The sequence below is a fragment of the Amphiprion ocellaris genome, chromosome 21 (assembly GCF_022539595.1).
Source record: "Amphiprion ocellaris isolate individual 3 ecotype Okinawa chromosome 21, ASM2253959v1, whole genome shotgun sequence".
NCBI lineage: Eukaryota > Metazoa > Chordata > Actinopteri > Pomacentridae > Amphiprion > Amphiprion ocellaris.
The window spans coordinates 21,966,856-21,991,764 of record NC_072786.1 but is presented as its reverse complement, the minus strand read 5'-3'; the positions used below and the strand labels follow the sequence as shown (position 1 = coordinate 21,991,764).

The following is a 24,909-nucleotide window of genomic DNA, read 5'->3' as shown; positions in this document are numbered from 1 at the left end:
AGATGCTGTGATGCTGCGATGCTGCGATGCTGCGATGCTGCGATGCTGCGATGCTGCGATGCTGCTCTCATAATTTACATCAGTTTGATGGTAGATGCGATTTTGCGGTGTTGAGTTCATTAAGACTTTTGTCAGCCAGGAAGAAAAATTAACCTTATGTTGTAAATGAAAAAAAAGTAGTACATGTATTCTGAACCCCTGAGTATAAATCACCACATTTTAAATGTGTGTGTGTACCAGGGCTGCGGTCTGATTCTATACCAGGGAGGTCAAACATACGGCCCGACTTTGCAAAGCATAAAAATTACAGAGAAGACATCAACTGCAATTTTTTCGTCAACGTAATTGCTATTTTAAATTTGGCCTGTGCAGATAATCTGTGATCTGTAAGGTGTAATGCACATGTGTAAATGATAAACTGAGGCTTAATATTGTTGATATTCTTCTGAACAAATTTTAGGTTGTTCATTAATGTCTTGTAAAAAGATATATTAACATTTTCAGAATGGATTATTTTGCACTAGAACAAAGGGAAAAATTTGGAGTTATCATCATTTATTGGTTATTATGCTGTGATTTTACTGGTCCGGCCCACTTGAGGTCAAATTGAGCCATATGTGGCCCCTGAACAAAGATGAGCTTGACACCGCTGGTCTACACAAACATAAAACAGACACATTTCCACAGAAATTCCCCGGCTACTTACTAAGATACTTACTAATTTGGTTCGAAAGCTGTGAAAAGCACACGTACATACCTTCATGAATGTGTCCAAACACGTGTAATTTGGGCTGGACTCTCCTCTGGACTGTGTTGAGCAGCTCCATGCACCCGACACGCTGCATCTTCTTGGGGACCCAGTCCAGAAAACCTGCACATGGTAAAATGCAAATGAGACACAACTCATAGCAAACACTGCTGTTCACACAAATCCAGCAAATAGCAGCAGTACACAAATTATATGAAGAGCTGTGGCCTGAAGGAAGATAAAGAAGTAGTAAAATGAATTACTTTATATTATTACATGTACACTACCGGTCCAAAGTTTGGGGTCACCCAGACAATTTCATGTTTTCCATGAAAACTCACACTTCTATTCATGTGCTAACATAACTGCACAAGGGTTTTCTAGTCATCAATGAGCCTTTCAACACCATTAGCTAACACAATGTAGCATTAGAACACAGGAGTGATGGTTGCTGGAAATGTTCCTCTGTACCTCTATGGAGATATTCCATTAAAAATCAGCTGTTTCCAGCTAGAATAGTCATTTACCACATTAACAATGTCTAGACTGGATTTATCATTCATTTTCATTGAAAAAAATGCTTTTCTTTCAAAAATAAGGACATTTCTAAGTGATCCCAAACTTTTGAACAGTAGTGTATACATAGTATATTTATTATTCAATTTGATACTCATCAATCATTATATGTCTGTCTATATCTCAAACATTTGTGCTATTTATGATTTTGATTAAAAAAAAACAGAGAAAAGAACCAAACACATTGTGGGGTGTGTAGAGGTGGACAGGTCACTGGTGTTCCATCCAATTGTAGCTCACTTCATAACGGAACTTTTAGAAATCTAGAATTTTCTGCATTTCCAGTCAGGGTTTTATTAACATTTTCAACTGTCACAGAAACAGGTGGATTGGAATGCACTTTGAAACAAGTGCAATGCAGCTTGGTCAGCTGTAGGTGGAGGGGAGAGGCGGTGTTTTCATGTTTCATAATGGTTTTACATTTTGAAATTCACACTACAATCTGAAAAACCTCATGTACAATAAAGAAACAAAAAGACTCCTCAATAACATGTCAAAAATGCAGTTCCAAATCTTTGCTTTACAGGTGACTGTTTCCATGATCAAAGGTACACAGCATGAAGTGCAGTTAACTGTACAATTACCAGTACTTATTAACCTCCTTGACATGCAGATAAAATAAAAATTCATTGTGCTGCAACGTTAAGCACTTTTTGAACAGTTTCCATCAGCCAGTAAAAAATAAATGGGAAAAAGCATTTACTTGTTGAATTCTTACCTTGCTACAGTAAAGAACCTATTTGGATCATTTTAGTAATTCATTAATGTAATGTTTGATGGTGCTGGGCTGATTTTCTCTTTTCACGGCTGAATGTGTCTCTGTGAAGGTTGTGAATGTCATCTGCCTTTAAAAGGTGATGCATCACGTTTTAGAATGAAGCGCTTCATTCCAGGCTGCTTGTCTAATGGCAAACTGCACAACGCAGCACAAAGAAAGACTCTTAGAAAGCAGCCATAAAAAATAAAGATCAATCAAAGCCACACACAGATGCACACTTCACAGTATGTGTGACAAGGATGAAGCGTGGAGTGTATATGATTTAGTGGCTGCTCTGTGAGGAGGGATGCTGCTGATGCTGAGTCAATAAAAGCATCAAGTCGGAGGAATAAAATGACTGAGGAGCTCGTGCCTCCATCTTCCCTGCCTTCTGTCGCTCTGCTCAGACAGACGTAAGAAAACAAACACAAAGGGAAGAGAAAAGAATGAACAAAGGAACAACTGACAAAAGAAAGTGCTCGACGCAAAGTTCCTCTAAATGTACCTCAAGGCTGTATGAAATATCCCCATAATAGAAGTCCAGGAAATAATTTAAAAAATGCCCATCAAATGCATCCTCCCAAGCAAAGCTGCTTATTTTTTCCAATCAACAGTGCAAAGCCCAAAATTTAAGACAGGTCCATGTTCTGGGCAACATTAAAGTGCTAAAAATCATACCCATTAGAACGTCATATTGTATTAGTTTCTGTGAAAAATTTGGCCTAAAATTGATGCACAACAAGAATCTTTCAATTCATTTACTAGGGACCATGAATTTGTAACTCAGATCTACAGAGATGAGGTCTAGAGTGCTGACAGTAAAGTCTTTAAAAAGGATCAGATCGTCATTACATATCAAGATAATAAATGAGAAATGAGACCATACTGCTATTTGTTGGGGCTGCACAGTGAATCGGTGGTTAGTACTTTTGCCTTGCAGCTAGAAGATCCCCGGTTCACATCCCGGCCTTCCTGGGATCTTTCTGTTTGGAATTTGTATGTTCTTCTGTACATATGTGGGTTTTCTCCAGGTTCTCCAGCTTCTTCCCACAGTCCAAAAACATGCTGAGGTTAATTGGAGATTCTAATTGTCTGTAGGTGTGAATGTGAGTGTGATTGTTTGTCTCTGATAGACTGGTGACCTGTCCAGGTGTCTCCTGTCTTCACCCTAAGTCTGCTGGGATAGACTCCAGCCCCCCACGACCCCAATGAGGATTAAGCGGTGTATAGATAATGGATGGATGATATTTGTTGTCTTCAAGTTGTGTGTAAATCACCCAGCATTGTGGGATAACAGGAAGGATTTACCCGAAAAATCCTGTGGCTTTAAATATAAGGAATGTTTCAAGTATTATAGGGCAAAGTCAGGTCTCAAGTGTTTTGGAGAAGACCAAGCCAAGTCTCAAGTCCTGGAAGGTGGAGTGTGAGATACAAATCAAATACGCTTTCAGTCAAATTTAGTGAAAATCTTCTGACAGTTCACTAGCTGTCTGCTCTGTGTACACTGAAAAAAAACTCCAGTGTTTGTACAGAGTCCTAGTTCTGAAAATAGGAAACAAACAAAGACCAATTCAGCCAAGACTACTGCAGCTTGTTGTGTATGGTGAACAGGACGGGGGCAAAGGAAGAGGATGTGACAATGAGAGGGATGGTAAATCTGTCAGATACTAAGTATTTAAATATGCTTATGAGCTAAATATAAAGTCTTTCTCCAGAATCACAGGCTCCATCTTTCCAAAACTGTCCAGACCAAGTCATCTTATGTCAAGTCTGCAGCCTTTAGGTCAAGTTCAGGTTTAGCCTCAAGTCTTTAAGGTTAAGCCCAAGAAAAGTCTGAAGTCTGGTATGTTAATGGTAAAGTCTCCCAAACCACAACAAATACTTTTTTTAAAAAAAAAAAACTGCAAACTTTTTTCAATTTGTCATGCCATTTTCGACTGCATTACCTTGTGGGCCGTTTTCAAGGGAGAAAAATGTACCTACTAGATTCTGAACTGCCCTGAAAATCCTGAAAATGCTGCTTGAACTAGAAGCACCATTTTCTGCCCTCTCAACGTCCTTGTTGAGTAGCAATCTTCTCCTAACATTCCCGTCGAAAATGTAAAATTCATCATATGTGTTACCGTCCACTGTTCTGTTTCCTACATGCTCAAAAAACTGGAGTTACATCCAGTAGCTCCTATTTGTTGCTGTTTTGGTGCACTTTCACCAACTCCACCGTCGAAGCCGTCTGATCCTACACTGCAATGGAGGCAGGAAGGCTGAGACGTTGACGCTAACTCACACCTGCCCACAGTTCCTGCTGTCTAAAGCTGCCTAATTTACAGGTAAGACAAATCACAAAGCAAAAGAGTTTAAATGGAGTAGTAAGTCCTCATTTTTGTGATTTAAGTCCAGTTTGAGTCCATTACTGTGTTCTAAATTGCATGCTTTGTCTTTTTACTTTCACTGGTCCTGCAGCTGTCCTCACAAAGAATGTCCTGCTACATGCTTCATGTATACAATTAAGGCAAAACACTTTAGCATAATGTTGCACCTTAAGCTTTGACCGTCTTGCTCATAGATCTGCCACATTCTGCAGCGTGAAGTGAGCTGTCATCTGTCTGTGTACTCTCAGAGGCTTGAGCTGAGACACCAAGACATATGCGATGTGTCTTCAGACGGGCAGAGGACTATGGTACAGAATGACCAGGAAAGTATGCTAATTTGCATACTGCAAAATTAGACAAGTTTAACAGGCCAGATTAACCCCATGACCAAAGTATACCCTGGGGTATCCTTTCACCAGTCCATCACAGGGCTACATATAGAGACAAATAGTCACACTCACACCTACAGACAATTTAGAATCATCAACTAACCTCACCGTGTTTTTGGACTATGGGAGGAAGCTGGAGAACCCAGAGAAAACCCACGCATGCACAGGGAGAACATGTAAACTCCATGCAGAAAGATCTGGCTTGGAGACAAACCGTGGATCTTCTAGCTGCAAGGCAACAGTGCTACCCACCGAACGGTGTGCAGCCCAATTTTGCTGAAAATATTTGATTTAATTTCATTGGTTTGTGCTTAAATTAAGATAAAATTCATTTGATTCAGGTAGTCTCATATTACATGGGATGTATTTTAGCCTGGAAGGGTTTATTCTGGGCTAGGATATTTCAGCCCCGGGGTGCTAAGCTAAAGTATTCTTTGGCCGTGGGTTTAATCTGGCCTGTTAAACACACACACAGTCAATCTTAGTTTATGCACAAATCAAAGGCAGTACAAAGAGATATTATACTGAAATCTGTACACAGAAACAATTGAAAGCTACACCAGCCATTGTGGATGCCATTAAATGTCACGTCTCATGTCTCCAGCCTTGCAAATTTAATAATGGGATCACTTTTAGCCCATGTTTGAATAGCAGCTTGAATGAAAAGAACAAGTGAAAGCTGTAGACCAAAGCTGGAAAAGTTCGTGACCATGTGGCAGAGAAGTAGCAGATCTCATTATTCTCATTCCAAAAAAAGAGAAAGAATAAGAAAAGACTCTGCGCATGACTTCAAGATCTTCTCTACATTTTTATTTTTCACTTCTAAACTGCTCAAGGCAGAGTTAATGGACCCTTTCATACCTGACACAGACATAAAAACTTCCATGTTCTCAGCTGGCAGTGAATCAGTCACGCTGTTGAAGTGATACAGCCTGACTTCTATACCGTCTAAATCTACCTACCTGTAGAAAAAAAATAACCCAACACACACACGCACACACACTCTTTTAGTATCAGTTTAGGTATAAAACGCCTTAAAACTCTAAGTGAGTTCTTTACAAGCCTTGGGAGACGGTGGAAGTGAAGTGAGAAGTTACGAGGGCTTTTTGTGTCTCGGGGTATTTCGCTCTAATGTGCTTCTTGTTTCAAAGCAGCTGCTGCTATGGGCACTGAGCCTGTTTTCCTCTTTTTGTCTCACTTTCTCCCTTTCCATCTCTGCTGTTAACTTCTTCCTCACAGCCAGATAAAGAGGCCATATTTTTCCTCTCTAGCTGCCGATGTGCAGCTTTATCGCGCCTCATAAAAGACGGTGGCTTTTGCCGCAGTGCGAAATGATGTCTTGCTTTTCCTTCACCTTCTTGTCCATCGTTAGTTTATTCTTTTTATTTGAAAGGAGCCCTTTAATTTTGTCCTCCATTCCCTTTCTTTCTTTCTTTCTTTCTTTCTTTCTTTCTTTCTCAGGCCATTCCACCCAGTCTTGTTCTGTGCTGTGTGTCATGCATTAGTAGCCTGCTGTAGCTGCTCCATATGCCGGTGGCTTACGAGCAGATAGCTGGAGACACTTGGCTAGGCTGAATGGAAAATAAACGGCCGTGTTCGCAGGCGAGACGCAGACACAGAAATCAATCACACACACTCGTCTGAACACCACAGCTGCAGCGGGAGATGAGGTGTGAAAATGTGTGTGTGAGAGTGAGAGTCAGAGAGAGAGAGAGAGGTGTGTGTGTGTGTGTGTGTGTGTGTGTGTGTGTGTGTGTGTGTGTGTGTGTGTGTGTGTGTGTGTGTGTGTGTGTGAACGTCTGCTTGTGAGAGACAGAGATGTGTGTACAGGATGTCAGTCAGCTTGTGAGCTAGCATCTGTGTTTGTTCAGACTCTTGCGATGTTGGTGTATGAGTGTGTATGTGTGTGTGTGTGTGTGTGTGTGTGTGAGAGAAAACAAGCGTGTAAAAAGCTGAAAGGTGATCACTACGAAGGCTGGTAATTTCCTCGATAGGTAGTGTGTGTGAGCTGACTGAATGCGTGAGTCACTGCTTTGATTATCTTCACCTTTCATTCACGCTCTCAGTCCAACAACGATTCATTAGCACCACTTCCATTGTTCTCTTTCATTTGAAAAGAAGATAAACCATTCACAGTGTGCTCAAGGTGTGTAAAAGCAGCAGATTTGTGCACGTGTGTTGTTTATGTAGCTTGTATGAATATATGAGTGTTTATTCCATCAACCATATGTAAAGATAAGCACACCCTATGTGACGTCATACATAGGTTTGAGTAGCTCAGTGTGGTGGCTCCTGCTGTTGCCATCTTTGTGTCTGACTCCTCCTAATTCTAGGTTAATCCAAAGATGAGTAAAGAGGCAGTCCATGCAAATGTCTCTAGGTCATCTTGGACTTTCCTGTAGCAGCACCCGCTTGTCACCCAAAGCTGCTACGCCCTTACTTTTAGCCTCAATAAATTAAACAGGTGTGTTATATAAAAATTCATCGCTTGTTCAGTTGTCATGAACAGGGAAATTAGCTATACAGCTCAAAACAGCTTATGTACCAGGAGGTAACGATGTGTTGCTCGGATGTAAGGTTGGACATTTTAACATGGTGGTCTATGAGGTTGACTCCCTCTTGGTGTCAGCTTCAAGTGGACATTTGAGGAACTGTGCTTTTTGACAATTCAGCACAGGAATTATTTTCCTAGCCTCTGAGGTTGCTACTCGGTTCATTTATTAGCAGATCTGTTTTTACTCCACCAAGGCTCGGCCTCCTTGGTAGAGTTTTGTGACGATCAGCGTGGAAGGTCAGAAATGACACAAGGACCAAGTTATTAGATATTGGCTGTGATGTGGCTTATAGTCTGGATCCATGGATTTGTGAAGTTGTTCTGTATCACTGCATCACTGTAACTATGACAACAAGTGAACACTGCGTCAGCTGCCTGCTGACGATCACATGATTGTGATCCTACTAGAAATCGAACGCTGCGGACCACAAATTTTCATCTGTCGGAAATTATACGACTGAGCAGCCTTGGTGGAGTACTGTGCTCTCTGAGTGCTTTTCTTGTTTACTCTCTAGATCAGTGAATTCAAATCCTGTGGCAGCAGGGGGTGTTGGAAGTAAACTGATGACAAAATAACAAAATATTAGCAATGGCGCAAAGTAACACTTGAGCGCAACTCAGTATCATCCAGGCACAGCTTCAAACTAGTAGAAATTGAGGTTGTTTTTACATCAAACTGGTTTGGCTAAGACACACTCCAGTTTGTTTTCCCAGTTTGTGCAGTTCACTTGGCAAACCAAACGATCTGATCCAATCAGTTTAGTCTGATGGGTTCAGTTGCAGTTTGAAGACAACTGGAACAACCGCAGGGTACTAATGATAAATGTGTCTGCTACAGATCTTATAGTTTATTTGTGTAAACAATGTTAATGTAAAATCAGTTGGTGACCATGGTAACACGTTTGAGCTTCACCATGTGTATGATTTGGAGCTTGCAGTAAGAATCTGCTCATGATGAGTTCTTTTTTCATGAGCTCTGATGCTGCCAGAGAACATAAATATACACAGAAGAAGCATCAGGATGCAGACTGACCTGCTGTCAGTCATCACAATTTCACTTTCCTGTGTCGGTTCTGATTTTGTCCTGATATGGCAGGATGACATCACAAAAACAGTCCAATCAGTGAGTCTAAATGACTTGCTGCTATTGTGACTTGTTTGAGCTGGTGTGTATGTCAGTGTGAAAGTAACCTGGACTAGAGGTACAGTGCAACCGTTTGGTGCAGATCAGATAAAGGCAACTACAGGTTTGAAAATGACCTGCTTTATCAATTTTCTCCAGCTGTGCTGGCAGCATCTAAGTATCTGAGAAGGCCAGAGGTTGCTTGCCAGTCATTTTAGATTAGCAAGCTACAACAAAACATGTCTACATCCTGCTATCCTCATCCCAACCACTCCACCACCTCCCTCATCCCCACCCTCAACCCAACCGGTGGAGGCAGATGGCCGCCTTCCCTGAGCCTGGTTCTGATGAGCTGTTTGTTCCTTCCAACTGTCGTCAAGTGCTTGTGGAAACAAAATCCAAATGAAACTTCGGATTTGTTGGGTTTCTATGTTTACATTTCATAGGTCTTCACCTTACTATGTGAAGTGCTATGAGATGATGTGTTGTGAATAATAAATATAAATAAACCTGAACTAGAAAAAATGGAACTGAATATGTCATGCTTTGTTAGTCTGCTTGAGGAGAAAAAATCAGCTTATGAGAATATTTGTCCTTTATAAAGACTGACTGAAGATTTTACGATTGTTTGGGACAAAATGTGATTTGCAGGTTTTATGCCTATTTGCCTATAAATCATTAAGCCTTAGATTTCAGTTGTTATCAGCTTGTGGATCTGCAGTATGTATGATGTATTCCAGATTTACCTGACCTGAAAGTTGTGTCATTCTGAGTATAGTCACAGACCTTAATAATTCATTATGATTATTACAGACTTGGACAACTGTTTTATTAATTCTTCATTAAGTTGTTAAAGATCACAGTAAAAACTAAGTGACTGACTGGCTGCCAACCTCCTGTTAAGAAGTCACACAAACCTTCGCAGAATGCTGTCATGCAACATTCTGGTCAGTTTAATGATTGTTCTTGATTGTGACAAATGTCCTGTTAGCACAGACTAATCTATTGTTCACTTTGGTCTGAGGGAGCGGTCCATTTCTGGAGTGTAAAACACAACACCAAATGGACAAAATGCCTGTTTGGGCTTCAAGCTGTCACCAGTGCACACCCATGGTGACGTGAGGCCTTGCTGCATCCATCTTTATATACAGTAGTTTCACAATTCTTCTTTAATTATCAGATCAGTTGCTATGCTCACCATTCTGTCCTATCCTGAATTAAATTTTGCTCTTACAAATCCACGACTGCACAAACATTTCACCCTGACATACCTTTCTGGTACGATAAAAAAAACAAAAACAAACAAACAAACAAATAGACAAAAACTAGAAAAGTACTCAGAGAGTGCAGTACTCCTCCAAGGCTGTTCATTCCACCTATGGCATTGTCAGAAATGCAACATTTTTTTTAAAGAAATGCAGCATTTGCTTATTAGTTATTGATGATCAGAAATCACGGCATCATAGAATGTGGACATTTAATATAGATGTACCCACAAACAAAATGACCTTGCGCTGAGTACAGGTGTGTGTTACACATGTGTGTAGCAAGTGGCAGGAATTGATGGGACTCAGAAACACCCCCATAATTTAATCAGTTGTTCCTTGTATCTTTGATGTCGGATAAGTCCCGATAAGTCCATAGTGGTGGATTTATAGTAGGATCACAATCATGTGATCGTCAGCAGGCAGCTGACGTAGTGTTAACTTGTTGTCATAGTTAGAGTGATGCTGTGCTGCTATCTGGCAATGACACAGAAATATTCAACAAATCTGTGGATGCAGACTATAAGCTGCATCACTGCCAAAATCTAATCACTTGGTCCTTGTGTCATTTCTGACCTTCCCTGAAAATTTCATCCAAATCTGTTATTCCATTTTTGAGTAATGTTGTTAACAGACAGACAAACCAACGCTGATCGTCACATAACTATGCTGCGTTTCTTGCCGGGGAAACAACCGTTGTTCACTTTATAGGTTAATACCAGCATTTCTTGACTGTGTATTTAAATGTGACTACTTTTCATTCAATAAATGATTAAATTGATTTACTATGGATTTTGTATCAGGTTTCTCATCCATAGATTTGATGCAAACACATCCTGCATTTCTCACACTGTCTGTGTGCTCAGTCACATTGTCAGCAAGGTGGGTCTCTCCCTTCATTGCATATGTATTTAAGTGAGGACTGCTCAAATAATAGACGGAGCCATGTTAACAGAGGGTAATTATGTTTTCTGCTGGATTTACCGAGATCACACAATTTGCCTCTACCTCTGAAGAGCAGGCGTAAACACAGCATTAATGGAATTTACACGAGCCACGAGGAAGGCTGTAGAAGGGAAGGAAACACGCATTAAATAGTCTTATATACAACTGAAAACCAACTACATTTAGATTTAAACAAAGAGCTGATGGATTTAGGTTTGTGGGCATTAACCTTGAATTTGAACATGACCATCGAGAAACTGAAAAACCACTACGGTCTGTTTTCTCTCGACAGGATCTTTTCTGTGTGCGCTTGGCTGCATTTACATATTACCATCTACACCAACACCTTCTCTTCCTCCACCTGCTCCACTCAGAATTGCTCTGTCTCTTTCCCTCTGTGTCTCGCTACCTGTTAGTTTTTGGTTTTCTGTATTAATAGAACATATTGAAATTTTACAAATAATATTTTGAGTAAAAACAGTGGAATCAAGATCTTAGAATCAAGATCCCTACATTATTATTTCTGAGCTTAATGACCTGATTACAATACAACTGCTGGGCTCTGCCTACTGAGCTCCCCAGCACTCCCAGGGCGTGTCTGGAGGTCAGTCCCAGACAAAGTCCAGAGGCTGACTGCCTAATGAGCCTAGTAAATGATCAAATTTTAAATACACGCAGATTTGTGCCCACAAATTTAATAAAAACTGCAGCAGGATTCAAATATTCCCCTTCAAATCTCACTGTGTTTCTGAGCTTTGAAGCGTTATGCAGAACTTCATGTTGTGAAATGAAATGTGTGGCAACATAACTGAAGAGGTGAAAAAAAATGCGGATCAAAAATCCGAATAATTGAAATATTAAGGTTTTATTTCTGTTTTGTGCTTTTGAGGGTCGTATTTGGCTCAAAACTGACTGCCTGCCCTGCATAATTGTATGTATGTGTTCTTTTGTGCTACATGTGTGAATAACAGCTGCACACACCTTTGTGCTTTTGTGTCTGTTCGTGCACCATATTTGCGTGCGCACAAGTTTACGTTCTTTAATCTGCCTGTCTATGTGTGTGCACAAATGCTTAAATTAGTAGATGTGTGCGTACTTGTAGCGTAGTGCTGTGATGCATCTGTGTGCGATGTGAAAGTGTATCTGTATAAGCTGTGTGTGTGTGTGTGTGTGTGTGTGTGTGTGTGTGTGTGTGTGCGCACATGTACAGACAAAATAAAGGTTGTGTATGTGTGCTGTAATGTGAGTCTCACCCAGTGGGGGGCAGTGTGTGACCAGGATGTCTGTGTTGTCAGGGATCTGGTTCCATTTGTCCAGCAGAGCCTGACCCCGGGGCAGGTTGAAGCCCCAGCCGTAGTACCAGGGCTGCCTGCAGACGCACAAAACAGAGGGCAACACACAGTCTGGTTAACACACCCGCTGTCAGAAACACACACGACATCATGCGGAATGCTGTGAGCACAGGATTGATCTCTCAGCAGCGGTAAGATGTCAGACACTTTGCTCCCTCTCCGCTCCTGGCTGTTAACCTTTACATTAATAACACTGGTCATAAAATGAGAGGACTTGAGGGTTGCATGAAACATGGGACCTTACTCTCATTCTACTTGCATATGGAGCAGTGGGTGGCTGGAGGACGTCATGATGTTCATAATTACACTACCGTTCAAAAGTTTGAGGTCACCGTGCTAACATAATTGCACAAGGGTTTTCTAATCATCAATTAGCCTTTCAACACCATTAGCTAACACAATGTAGCATTAGAACACAGGAGTGATGGTTGCTGGAAATGTTCCTCTGTACCTCTATGGAGATATTCCATTAAAAATCAGCTGTTTCCAGCTAGAATAGTCATTTACCACATTAACAATGTCTACATTGGATTTATGGTTCATTTAATGTTATCTTCATTGAAAAAAAATGCTTTTCTTTCAAAAATAAGGACATTTCTAAGTGACCCCAAACTTTTGAACGGCAGTGTACATTACTGCAATGTTAGGTACTTCTCATTGTCAGTGAATGTGACAGAACATGTGGAACTTTTCAGTGAAATCCAAAGCACAAATACTAAATAAGGAAGAAGACGATAAAAAGCTCCTTATTTAAACAGGTCTGAGTGATACACACTTCATAGTAGGTGACAGTCAAACACTGAAATTAAATATCAAGAAAACACACAGCAAAGCAATGTAAAAAAACAAACAGTATGGAAGGCAAGAAGATGGTTTTATGGTGCACAGCATGTGATTAATGAATCATTTTCATGATGAGGGTTTAATGTATTGGGATCATTGTGTAAATGCAGTTTTCCTGTTTGACACCAGCAAATGTCTGGCCTCTGTGTGCCTCTTCAAACACTCAATAAAAAGCTGCAAATACTCATCAAATATTGTCACACTTTGTTAAAGCTGACACACATTGCTGACTCTGAACAGGACTTAATTGTGATTTTCTTATTGTATCCTTGTGATGCCGATGCCCCATCTTCCTTCCTTTTATTGTCTAAACATGTGGTTTGACCTTCGGGATGAGAAGATGCTCGTGGGGAAAGATTACCAGCTGTCATCTAGTGGAGAACGAAGGGAGGAATCAAATAGTTTCCAGGAATGTGGCAGAAAGCTACATTAAACATCTCCTTGATCACAGTCAATCCTGGAACACACCACGACGAGAAAACGAGGGAAGAAAAAGGGAAAAATGAGAAAAGAAGAGAAGAAGAAGAGGAAAGCCTTGATGGCTGGGGCTCGTGTCCCTTTACTTTGATAGCGGACGCCTCGGCCGTGAGTGACGGAGAAGAAATTAACATGTCACTTACAATCTGTACTCCGATCCATCTTCCTCCACAACACGCTGCACAGGCGTGTGTGTGTGTGTGTGTGTGTGTGTGTGTGTGTGTGAGCAACTGCAGGAGACGACGTCCGCTGTTGCCGACGTGCAACTGGCTTTTTATAAATTTCTGAGTGCAGTCACTCGAAACGCCAACTTTATTGGCGTGGTTGCTGCCCGATGCGTCTGTGCTCAGTGGAACATCAGACGAGGATTTTTTAGAATAATTTCCGGAGTATGTATATGTGTGTGTGTGTGTGTGTGTGTGTGTGTGTGTGTGTGTGTGTGTGTGTGTGTGTGTCTGACATGCATGGGGACTTCAAAGACAGATGGGAGACAGAAAGACAGGCCTGCAGATAGGGAGAAATACCTGTCACACACGCTTCTCCCTCTCTAATTGAGAAAGCTAAAAATGGTGACTTGGAGGTCAGCGGTGTAGGGAGGCCTGGTCAAGCACATGTGACAGTGCATCATGGGAAATCACGTCCTATTTCAGCAGGGGCGCACGCGATTAAAATTCCATCACTTCCTGAACATCAGAGACTAAACATTTCTGACGAATGATCTGACGCTGCCCGTGAACACAATTTCAATAATTTACACTGCGAATATTGAAACATTTAGACTGGCCTTAGCATATTAATGGAGCCCGTGGAATGTAATATTCATGTCCATCTTAACACGGACGTCTCAATTAAAATGGAATGAGCTCAGCGGCACGATTGATGCTCCTGATTTCTCTCAGTGTGAATGAAGGGATGGAGAGAGAGCAGAGGAGGAGAAGAGAGACGTAAAGAGCCCCCCAGTGATAATGACCAACATATGGTGATTCATCTTAACAGGCCGATAGATAAGCAAAGAGAAAGATTCATGAGGACGGAGAGAACAAGTGATGACATGCTTGGGTGGTTCAAATCCACCTAAAGGAGCAGATTGGAGTTTTGCATGTTATAGTAACTCTAAAATATACACTTTGCCTTACTTCACAATCTTTTTAATTCATTTTATCTTCATGGCAGATACTATTTTACTTCATTTCCCTGTACCATGACAATCAACACAATTAACTTGAAAAAACTTGTTGCATTTCACATTTTAAATTCAAATACTTTAACAGCTAATGTTTATGTTTGCCCAAAAAGCAACCTATTGTCAGTGTTAAAATAATCATATAATTTTGCTGTATTTTCCATGTAGGATGTACAAACTAACTATGCTAGGGTTTCCATCCAAACAAAGCAGAAATTTTAACCAAATTTCAAGCAAACTGGCAAAAGCAAATGTGAATTTATGCCCGTTTCCACCCACTACTGATATGGGAATATTAGGAGCTGGTTCACCCAGATAGACAGTTGGTGGAGTTAGGTACCAATAAACCGTGGAGGAACAACAGGGCACAATGAGGTGATGCAATTGAAAAAGCTCCAGTCAAAGCTCAAATGGCGAAAAGTAATGTAGAACACATGGTGGGAGGATGACATTTCTGCTGCTTCACTTGTTACTTTGGTTATAGCTTCTTCATCGTCCCACACAGACCTGATGTTTTTGTCTCCAAGTATTTTTTTTTACCTCTCCAGTGAAGCAGAAGCTTCAGTGGACACTGAAGCCACATGCATCATGATTTATTTGCTACCTTTTCAGCCAACTTTCTGTTAGTTTTTTTTATGCGCAAATTGAAAATGTTTATAAGAAACACTGGGGCTGTCATTACGACTATGAAAAGAGTCATTAGTTAATGTAATCTTGGCTGGCTAGACTAAAAAAAAGTTGTTAGCTGGTCAAATCTGAGCATTCTTGCACCCATGAATACATGAGAATTGTGTTTTATTAGCTTTCTGTGACAAGTTTTAAATTCAGATGTTTCAATTCACTTTTACACAACATATGGATCATTCCAGAACTGGAGGACATTTGGGCTTCAAAATTTTTGAAAAATAAAACTTCGCTTTTACAATTTCCTGCTCCATATTTATCAATAATAGGTGATAAACTATCAAAGGCTTGATTAACTCAGCTTACACATCAATGGGAACATTTTTATTCCATTTTATTTTGGTTGTTTGCTAACCCTACTCTAATCACAGTGGCAGAGTTGCTAATCCATGCTAATGTTAGCTTTTTATAAGAGGACAAATTGACTTATGTAAAAAAAGTCAAGAAAAAAGTAAAAAGAATTTGTCTTCTCCTGATAATATGCATAACAGGGTTGCATGAGGTAGAGTGACACATTCAGTCAAGGCTGACAATGTTATGAAAATATGAAAAATAGAAGAGCAGACATAGCTTTTCTCTACACATTCTTTAGGAAAACTGTTTGATGATGTTAATTCCAGCGTTTCATGTGATTCACTGTTTTCTTCTTCTACCAGCTATAAAGGTTATGCTAACAGGGTTGTTGTGGGACACATGTTCCATACGTAATAATTATTATTTAAAATATTAAGTTGATAAAAAAATGTTCCCACAATTGCAAGAGACATCAATGAAAAAAATAATGTCAAAAAAATATTTAAATTTAATTTTAACTGTTTCAAACATTCTTTTCTAATAGTCTTTTTAAGATTTGGTCTCAGGACAAGTACATTTACACAACAACTGCATGTTTTAGTATTTTGTACATGGATTATTTCACATTTCATGAGTGGGACGTAAAATGTCCTTCAATTCTGGAATGACTCATAAGTCATGTCAGGGTACTGATCTTACAGATGTTACCATATTATATTATATTATATTATACAGACAAACCCAACAAATGATTAGAGCAAGCAAGCACTTTGGCGATACTGGGAAGAGAAAAAACTGTCTTTTAAACCTCCAGCAGAGCCAGACTCAGGGAGGACAACCATCCACCTCGATCAGTCAGGGGAAGAGTTAAGTTGATATTCTTCATGTACTCAAATGAACTGAAACAACTTGCTGATGGCAGGCTAACAAAAATAGTTGGGAAAAGACACTATTTACGGGACTAAAATATGTAAAGCTGCTGGTTTTGTGCTTTTATGTTTTAATGCAAGCACAAGCAATCAGTGATTGACCGCAGAACTTCTGAGGACACTTTCTTGAAATAAAGTTTTAAAGCGATTTTTAAGAGGCTCTAAATTTTGCAAAGAAAAACTAAATCCTTACCTCAAGTTTGTCATTCAGCGTCCCTAAAACACTGATGGTCTAGTCTATCAATTTGTCAACCGAGGATTACAGTATCCAGTATAAAGCACTGCAGCTTGTTTTAATTTGGTGCCATCAATCATTGTGTGAGAGAAGGCGTCACTCTCTTTCAAACAGTTTACATCTCATTTTGCAGAAAACCTCCTCATGGCGTCTTCAGTGCCAGGAAAACGTGTCCATGCAGACTGTGGGCGTCTCCATCACAGTTACCAAAAAGAGATTATCTCTTGCAAAGCATTGACCGTAGCTTCTTTATGAGAGAAAACCACTCCTGTGTTTGCTGAGCAAACCCGAGAATAACTGAATGTAATTCCACGGATAATATCCCTGCTCCAGAATTATGTTTTTATCAGGTAAGGGATTACAATGGTACAAGTGATTTGTGTTAACTTTGAGGAGGAGAATCGGGCGGGCAGACGAAGCGTGGCGCATATTAAAGATTCTGTTAATGTGCCGAGCTGGTATTTGTTATGGGTTTTATTAAAAAAAAAAGGAGAAAACAGATGTTTGTACTAGAGAACTCAATCCCCAGGCACATCTTCAGGCTGCACACTGGGAGAAAAACAACAGCGTTCAAACCACTACTTTCACTTCACACAAACACACACCAGCTCACTCAGAGCAACCAGCTTCACCTCTGTTAAGGGCAAGAGGAAAAGTCAAACTTAGCACTTAATCTAAAATCCATTTACGGTTTTAACACAAACAGGGATATGCACCGCTCTTTGCTCAGGTTTCTGAGCTGGTGTGTCTCACTGTGTGTGTACATTTATGTGTGTGTGTCTAAAAAACAGAGGCCCACTGATATCATGGAGTAAAGTCCATGAATCATTGAATGCTTGTGCCGATGGCTACGAAGCACCCATGCCTGCCTCCTTCTTTCTCCCCTTCCTCATTCTCTCTCTTCTTCATATCATCACATCTCTCTGCCCATTTCCCCTCTTCTTCTCCTCTTCCTGCTCCCCTCTCTGTCTGCTCTTGACATATTACTCCATCTCTCTCCATCTCTCCCCTCGTTAGCGAGGGAAACGACCTGCTGCCAGGAGAGCAGCCTGCTCTCTGTGAGGCTGCCTTCCGTGTTGAGAGGGAATTTTTTAAAAGCACATCAACGGCAGAAGTATTCTGAGGTCCAGTAGGGAAGAGAAAGAAGCAGCGTTTGGAGACAAGTCAGAGGAAAGTAGGACTGTGTATCCAACTTTAAATCCAACCAAAATGCATGCGTAGCAGTGTGGATTTTCAGGTTCGCAAAGCTGGCCCTAAATGTTTGCTCGGATTATTTTGAATGTGTGTGAAACACATTAGCAACCATTTGTGCCTGTACATATGGAACAGTAACGCCGTCATATTTGGAGCGTCCTGATAGACATACACTGCTGTTAAAAAGTTTGGGGTCACCCAGACAATTTCATGTTCTCCATGAAAACTCACACTTCTATTCATGTGCTAACATAACTGCACAAGGGTTTTCTAATCATCAATTAGCCTTTCAACACCATTAGCTAACACAATGTAGCATTAGAACACAGGAGTGATGGTTGCTGGAAATGTTCCTCTGTACCCCTATGGAGATATTCCATTAAAAATCAGCTGTTTCCAGCTAGAATAGTCATTTACCACATTAACAATGTCTAGACTGGATTCCTGATTCATTTAATGTTATCTTCATTGAAAAAAAAAACTGCTTTTCTTTCAAAAATAAGGACATTTTTAAGTGACCCCAAACTTTTGAACAATAATGTATCTACCCTATTCCTCTGTACTATAGTGTCACTGATGTCCAAAAATTAACACATGTGAAAGTTTGCTAAACAAAAGAAATACAGTAGCAAGTGGATTCAGATTCATGTCTTCAGCAGGAACTGATGAACTGAGAGTCAAGGACAGAATTAGAAAGTATTGGAAGACAGGACAACACATTGTGGATAATTTGTAGGAAATAACAATAATAAAAATAATAATAAAAACACTAAATAAAGCCGTGTACATCCTATAATTAAAAAGAAAAACTTATTTCTATTCCTTAAACGAGAGTATCACACTAATTCTAGCATCCGTACTGAAAAGCAGGTTCAAAAATCCAGATGACCAGACAGACAGGGAAAAGAAAGTTGAATGAAACTCTGGCTCAAAAAAAGCTTCATTTCAGTGCCTAAAGGAGGAGGTGAAATCAATGAATGTGAGAAAAAAGGAAAGAAGAATTAATGTGGATTACTGTAACGAGGTTCATCTTAATGTTTAACACAGGCCCCGTGCTAATCACTACATGCACTGACGCAGTGAAAACACCCAACCGTGATCACCTCTGCTAGATTTAATTAACTACTCATGACTTAACGACCCTGATAACAGCCTGGGAGGCAGGTTGGAGGAGTGGAGAGCAGCGGTCTGCTCACACACTCTGAACCCACACACACACACACATTTGTGAAGCCTGCTTTCTTTTAAGCTTAGTGAACAGCTCTTGTGTTAAGGTGCACGTTTGCAATTGTATTCATGAATGTTTATCTGAGTATTTTCCCAACAACTTTATTCCCAGACTTCTTCTGCCTAGCATCTATCTCTTTCCATCTCTGCACCTACTCACTGCTCATTATGAAAGCTCACTGGGGAATTGCTTTGATTAAAACGGAGCAGAGGGGAGCCCAGCATTCCTCAGGGACTCCCCTGTTCTGGCATAGGTGAAGCCTCTGTTAAATTGCCTGGCAGGTGAGACTGCCTGCTGATTCGCCTCAGCAGCAGGCTCAGCTTTACTGTTTATGCTCCTGTAGCCAGCTGCCCCAGCTGTTCTAAGCTCAAACTTTTCGACTATTTTCCAAGGCATCATCTACGCATAGCATTATTGAAACAGCACACAGGCACCACACAAACTGGTTCTTACATACGGCGTAGGTGAACAGTGTTTCCTCAAGGATTTTTTTCAGCAGCGGTGGCAGCCCCCCTTCCCAACCACCACAGACACACAAAAAAAGAGTAGATACTGAGCAAGGTAGTTATCTGTAGTTTACGTTAGTACTCGTGAGTACCCGACACAGTGCAAGACTGCTGTGAAGTTGGACACATGCAGCGCTGGTGTATTTGTGACGATTAAAAAAAAAAAACTAAGAAATTTAAAGGAGCGGCGGCTGGGATTTCAGCAGCGGCGGCCCACCGCTGCTGAATGAATGTAGAGGAAACCCTGGTGAAGATACTTACACCTAGTGACTACTGGTTCACAAGTACTGACTTATTCAACAGATGTGTTGCTATTGGCTAGCTTGAAATATTTATATGTACATGTTTTTGTGGAATTACATGTGTGAGCGCATAAAACTCACTTCAGCAAAAAACATAAAAACATGTCATCTCAAAAGAAACACTTAAAAACTGTGTAATCATGTAAACTATTGGCCTTTTACTCTTTTCACAATATGCCCTTCTGTTTACAGTTCCTATGCTTGTTCTCACTGGCCAGACCTTTGCTCTCGCTGTCAGTTTTGTGGTTAGGCTGCCAGCTCTTTCGACCGAACTTTTCGTTTACAGCTCTGAGACAGACCTCTTGTGTAGGTGGGTTTTTATCAGGAGGTGCGTCCCAACATGGCTAATCAGTGACACCTCAGTTTTTGCCTTCTGTTGGTGTTACACCTGTTTACTTTTCTCACATCACTGCATTTTTACACAGACAAATCCCCTAGAAAGCTGTTCTCATATACATATATTTCTGTTTCTGTTCTAGGATGAGAGAACAAAGATGAAATAATGATTGAAATGCAAACCATTAAGACTACTGTTAAATAGGAGTTACTTCCAAACTGTGGCTTTACTTTTGTTTTCATTAGATTTTATGACTGCAACATTGTCTGAATGGGCTGCACAGTGGCTCAGTGGTTAGCACCGTCGGCTTACAACTAGAAGATCGCAGGTTTGCATCCTGACCTGGGCCTGGGACCTTTCTGCATGGAGTTTGCATGTTCTCCCTGTGCATACGACGGTTCTCACTAGGTTCTTTAGCTTCTGCCCACAGTCCAAAAACATGCTGAGGTTAATTGGTGATTCTAAATTGTCCGTTGGTGTGAATGTGAGGGTGATTGTTTGTCTCTATGTGTAGCCCTGTGATAGACTGTTACCTGTCCAGGGTGTCCCCTGTCTTCACCTTAAGTCAGCTGGGATAGACTCCAGCCCCCCATGAACCTAATGTGGTTAAAGCGGTGTATAGATAATAGATGGATGGAACATTGTCTGACCAACTCACCATACATGTGTTAAAGACAACGGCTCTGCTGTAAATTCAACTATATAATCACTCAGAGAGAAATTTTGAAGTGACAGAATATCTTTATTTTCACCAGCCGCTGCATTGTGCTGTCACTCAAAAACTCATTAACCAATGCCAACGCCCCCTGAACAAACCCGCCCACGAGAGCTTTGTGTCAGAGCTGCAAATAAAAAGTCAGGCGGCGCAAACGAGAGAGCTGGCAGAGCAACCGCAAAGCTGACAGGGAGGTCAAAAGTCTGATCAGTGAGAAAGATGCAGAGGGAACTGTAAACAAAAGACCATGTTGTCAAAAAAGGGAAAGAACAACAGTCTACATGACTACACAAATAATTTGCTTGAAAGTTGAAAGATTTTTTGGGCATTTTCACTTTTATTAGACAGATACAGTGGAAGGAGACAGGGGATACTGATTTATGATTAGTAGTCACCAGAATCTCTTTGAATGGATTTGTTCTTATTGAGTGTTTCTTCTGAGCACAGAGCTTTTTCATACCAATATTAACTGACGGTTTGAATAAAATGGTCAATTCCATGCCGTTGAAGTTCTCTCACTGAAAGGCATTCAATTTTAAGGTGTAACAAATGAACTCAGACAAAAGATTGACACTGACTAATGCTGTTGTCACTAAACGTGTAGTGTAGCTTGTTTGGTCCGAAGTGTGATTCAAAGAAATTTCTGTTTCATTTGCACAGAGTTTGCAGGACTAACAAAGCAATCTATCTGCAGGATGAGCAGTGAACTGGCCTAACTCAACTGGGCTAGAATTGAATTGTTAGAATTGCTTTTAATTTAATTGTTTTTATTGCTTGTTTTTAAGGTGTTAAATGTGTTGGCACCTTCTTATTTATCTGAGCTTTTAACTGGCCATGCTTCAGTTTTAGCGCTGAGGTCGGCCAATCAGATGGTGCTTAAAGCTCACAGATCAAGACTCAGAAATAGAGGCGACTGGGACGCAGTCTGTGGAACCACTTACTGGTTCAAACTAGAACCGCTTGATCGCAGGCAGGACAGTTACTACTTGAATCCTCTCTTGACTGAAGAGCAGAGCATGTGATAGTGTTTGTGAGAAATCCAAGCAACCAGGTCCTGAACCAACAAGGTATATATAATGACATTGGTGGGTGAGGCAAATCATCCGGCTAATCAGTAAAGTCCCATTAGTGGCATTGGTGCTACGTCAGCAGGAATCCTGCCCAAGGAACGCCCAAGGCACCAGCCGTCATACAATCAATAGTATGCCCATTTGCAGCTTGCTAACACTGTACCAGTGTTTCTTCTTTAGGCAGTCCAGTCCCTTTTATGTTTCCCTCCAGATTTGCTGTTGCAGTATAGATCAATACAAATGTAAGGTGAAACTAAAGCAACTTCTTTCTATGTTTCACTGTCTTCAATTCTACCAATCCAAAACCTTGACAACTCCAGCTGAGCAACTGCATCTACAAGGCTGTTACATTGATTCAAACACAAAGTAATTACAAAGTCCTACCGCGACAATTTCCAGTTAGATAGGGCAATTTTAAAACGCTGTCTCTAAGCTTACCGACCGCCCACAGGTAATCAGGAGCTGCATTGTAAACTTGGAGCTGCAGCTCTAAACCAGAGCTGACACTGACTTAAACAATAGCAAAGACTGACAGCAGCGATGACAGACCCTGACCCTGATGACGAGGAACAAATCTCAAAGTCAAAGAATCAAAACACAAGCCAACAATACATCAAAAGACAAGACAAAATGACTAAATTCACAGATTTCTTCGCTGGACATTGAGAACAACGGTGTTTTTCACAGAAATGGCTGCATTTGAAAAGCCGAGGCTCCTGCGGCCTTGCTTTCCTCTCACCATCCCCTCTCTCCTCCCACACAATGGGATTAGCGATGCTCGTTTCTGCTAATTTGACAGTTGTAACTCAATAGACGCGGCAGCACTTGCGGACATAAAAAGGCGTGTGCGTAGAGACAAAATGTGCACATGTGCTTTGCTGCTCACATAGCCTGTGGTGGTACATGGCAGGCGTGTGAGAGTTCGACTTGTTCGGCCCACTCAGCGCAGCGAGGCGCCAAGTCAGAGAGACACAGAGAGGGAACAAGTTGTTTTATATGTTGCAAAGAGACAGTTCTTCAATTTAATTATTTATCATGACTCAAAACCTCTGCAGACACACGCTATTTGATTCCCTGTTTGTGGACAGACTTTGATGTTTAATCGTGGGCGAGCGCAAACGCAAGTCGGACCGCCATAGTGGGCTGATCCTCACAGCGGGAACACAGAGAGGCAGAAACAGGGCGAGATGCACTGAGTGAGAGAAAGAGAGAAGAGGTGGAGGGTACAAAAACCCTTCAAAACTGATACAGCAAATAGGAGAAGATAGGGGAAATAATAGTAATAGTTAATAGACGAAGAGATGATGCAGGATTTGAAGAATGAAGACAGACTGAGAGGAATGGATGGAGAGAAGCAGTGAGAGAGGGAGGGAGGATGACAGCGCTGGAAGGCAGAGGATATCTGACTCTGACAATAAGGAGGATTAGGGATGTGACAGGGACTAGCCTGCAGCACCCTTCTCACTGTCACACACTGAGTGTGTGTTGTGGTGTGCTAACACCACCTTACTCCATCCATCCCTAACTCAACATTTCTGTTAACTCTTCTTTACACACATACAGCTCAGAGGCACCTCTAGAATTTTTCACTGGGTGGTCAGATAGGGCCATCGAATCTTGCAGCTGTACACAAAAAGTAGGAGTCATAACTAAATTTCAAGAATTCCATGATGCTATTGTACTACAGAGACGAGTTGAAAGCTATGTCAGTAAGAGAGTTAAGGATTTGATACACACCGAGCAGGTATAACATTATGACCACCTGCCTAATATTGTGCTGGTCTCCTTTATGCTGCTAAAACTCCTCTGACCCAGTGGTTCCCTGACTGAGGACCTCTGGGGATGTTCTGTTCTACCGGGATGGTGGCAGTGAATTCTGTGGGTCCTGTGGGTTGCAGGATGGGACCTACCTAGATCATGCCTATCCTTTTACATCCCACAGATGCTCAAAAAGATCTGGATCTGGGGAGTGTGAAACCTGGGTGAACAGCTTAGCTCTGTCATGTTCCACCATTGCAGGTGACAAAACAATCTTATGGCAGACACCGCCTCTGGTTAAAATCGTATATTTTACTCTGTTATCATGCCCATATGGCGTTTTTTTTTTCATATATACTAGACAATGCATCATGATTGAAATGAGCAGTCAGTGCCCTTGTTGAGCATTTCCACTTTGAAACTGCAGTGTACTGATGACAGTCTTAAAAAGACATTTTCAGACTTCAAGGGTCAAGGTTGCATGGTGTGTGTCGTTGCTATTCCTCAGAAACATGTATGACTGAATTACTCCAATATTACAGTTTGTCATTGTGTAAAGCAGTTTTACAGTGTTTGAGTAGGGGTGTAGGTGAGCTGATGTGCTTCAGCAACGGTGAATGGGGAGGGATATGTGGACAGAGAAGCAGTGACATAGATCTGCATATTCCAGAGGGAGGAGCAGTGTAAAGTTACATTTAAGCCATTTTAGGGCAGGGTGGGATTATTTTCATGAAAAAACTAAATATGTAACTTTGATACACAAAGATGACTTTTTGGAGGTTAAACCAATGACTGGCGAGGAACTGGGAATCTCTACTCTTATGCTGTGACTGGACTAAATGTGAAACTGCAACTGTAACTTTGACAACTAGAAAAGCACTCAGAGCACAGTACTCCACCAAGACTGCTCAGTTGTTGTGTCCTTTCCAATGGATTATTCATGATAAGTCTGCAGTGGTGGATTTGTAGTAGGATCGCAATCATGTGATTGTCAGCAGCTGACATAGTGTTCACTTGTTGTGATAGTTACACTGACCCTCTGCTGTTATCACTGATACAGAAATCTGTAAAAAAAA

The 24,909-nt window shown here is 41.0% G+C and overlaps 1 protein-coding gene across 1 annotated transcript in view; it reads right to left on the bottom strand.

Moving 5' to 3' along the window:
* mpped1 (metallophosphoesterase domain containing 1) overlaps positions 1–24,909 on the bottom strand; it is a 102,881-nt gene that overhangs the window by 7,486 nt on the left and 70,486 nt on the right. The window contains exons 5-6 of the mRNA XM_023299778.3: positions 11,980–12,095; positions 758–871 (exon numbers count right to left, since the gene is read on the bottom strand). Of these exons, the coding sequence (XP_023155546.1) occupies positions 758–871; positions 11,980–12,095 (230 nt within the window). The remainder of the gene's footprint in view (positions 1–757; positions 872–11,979; positions 12,096–24,909) is intronic.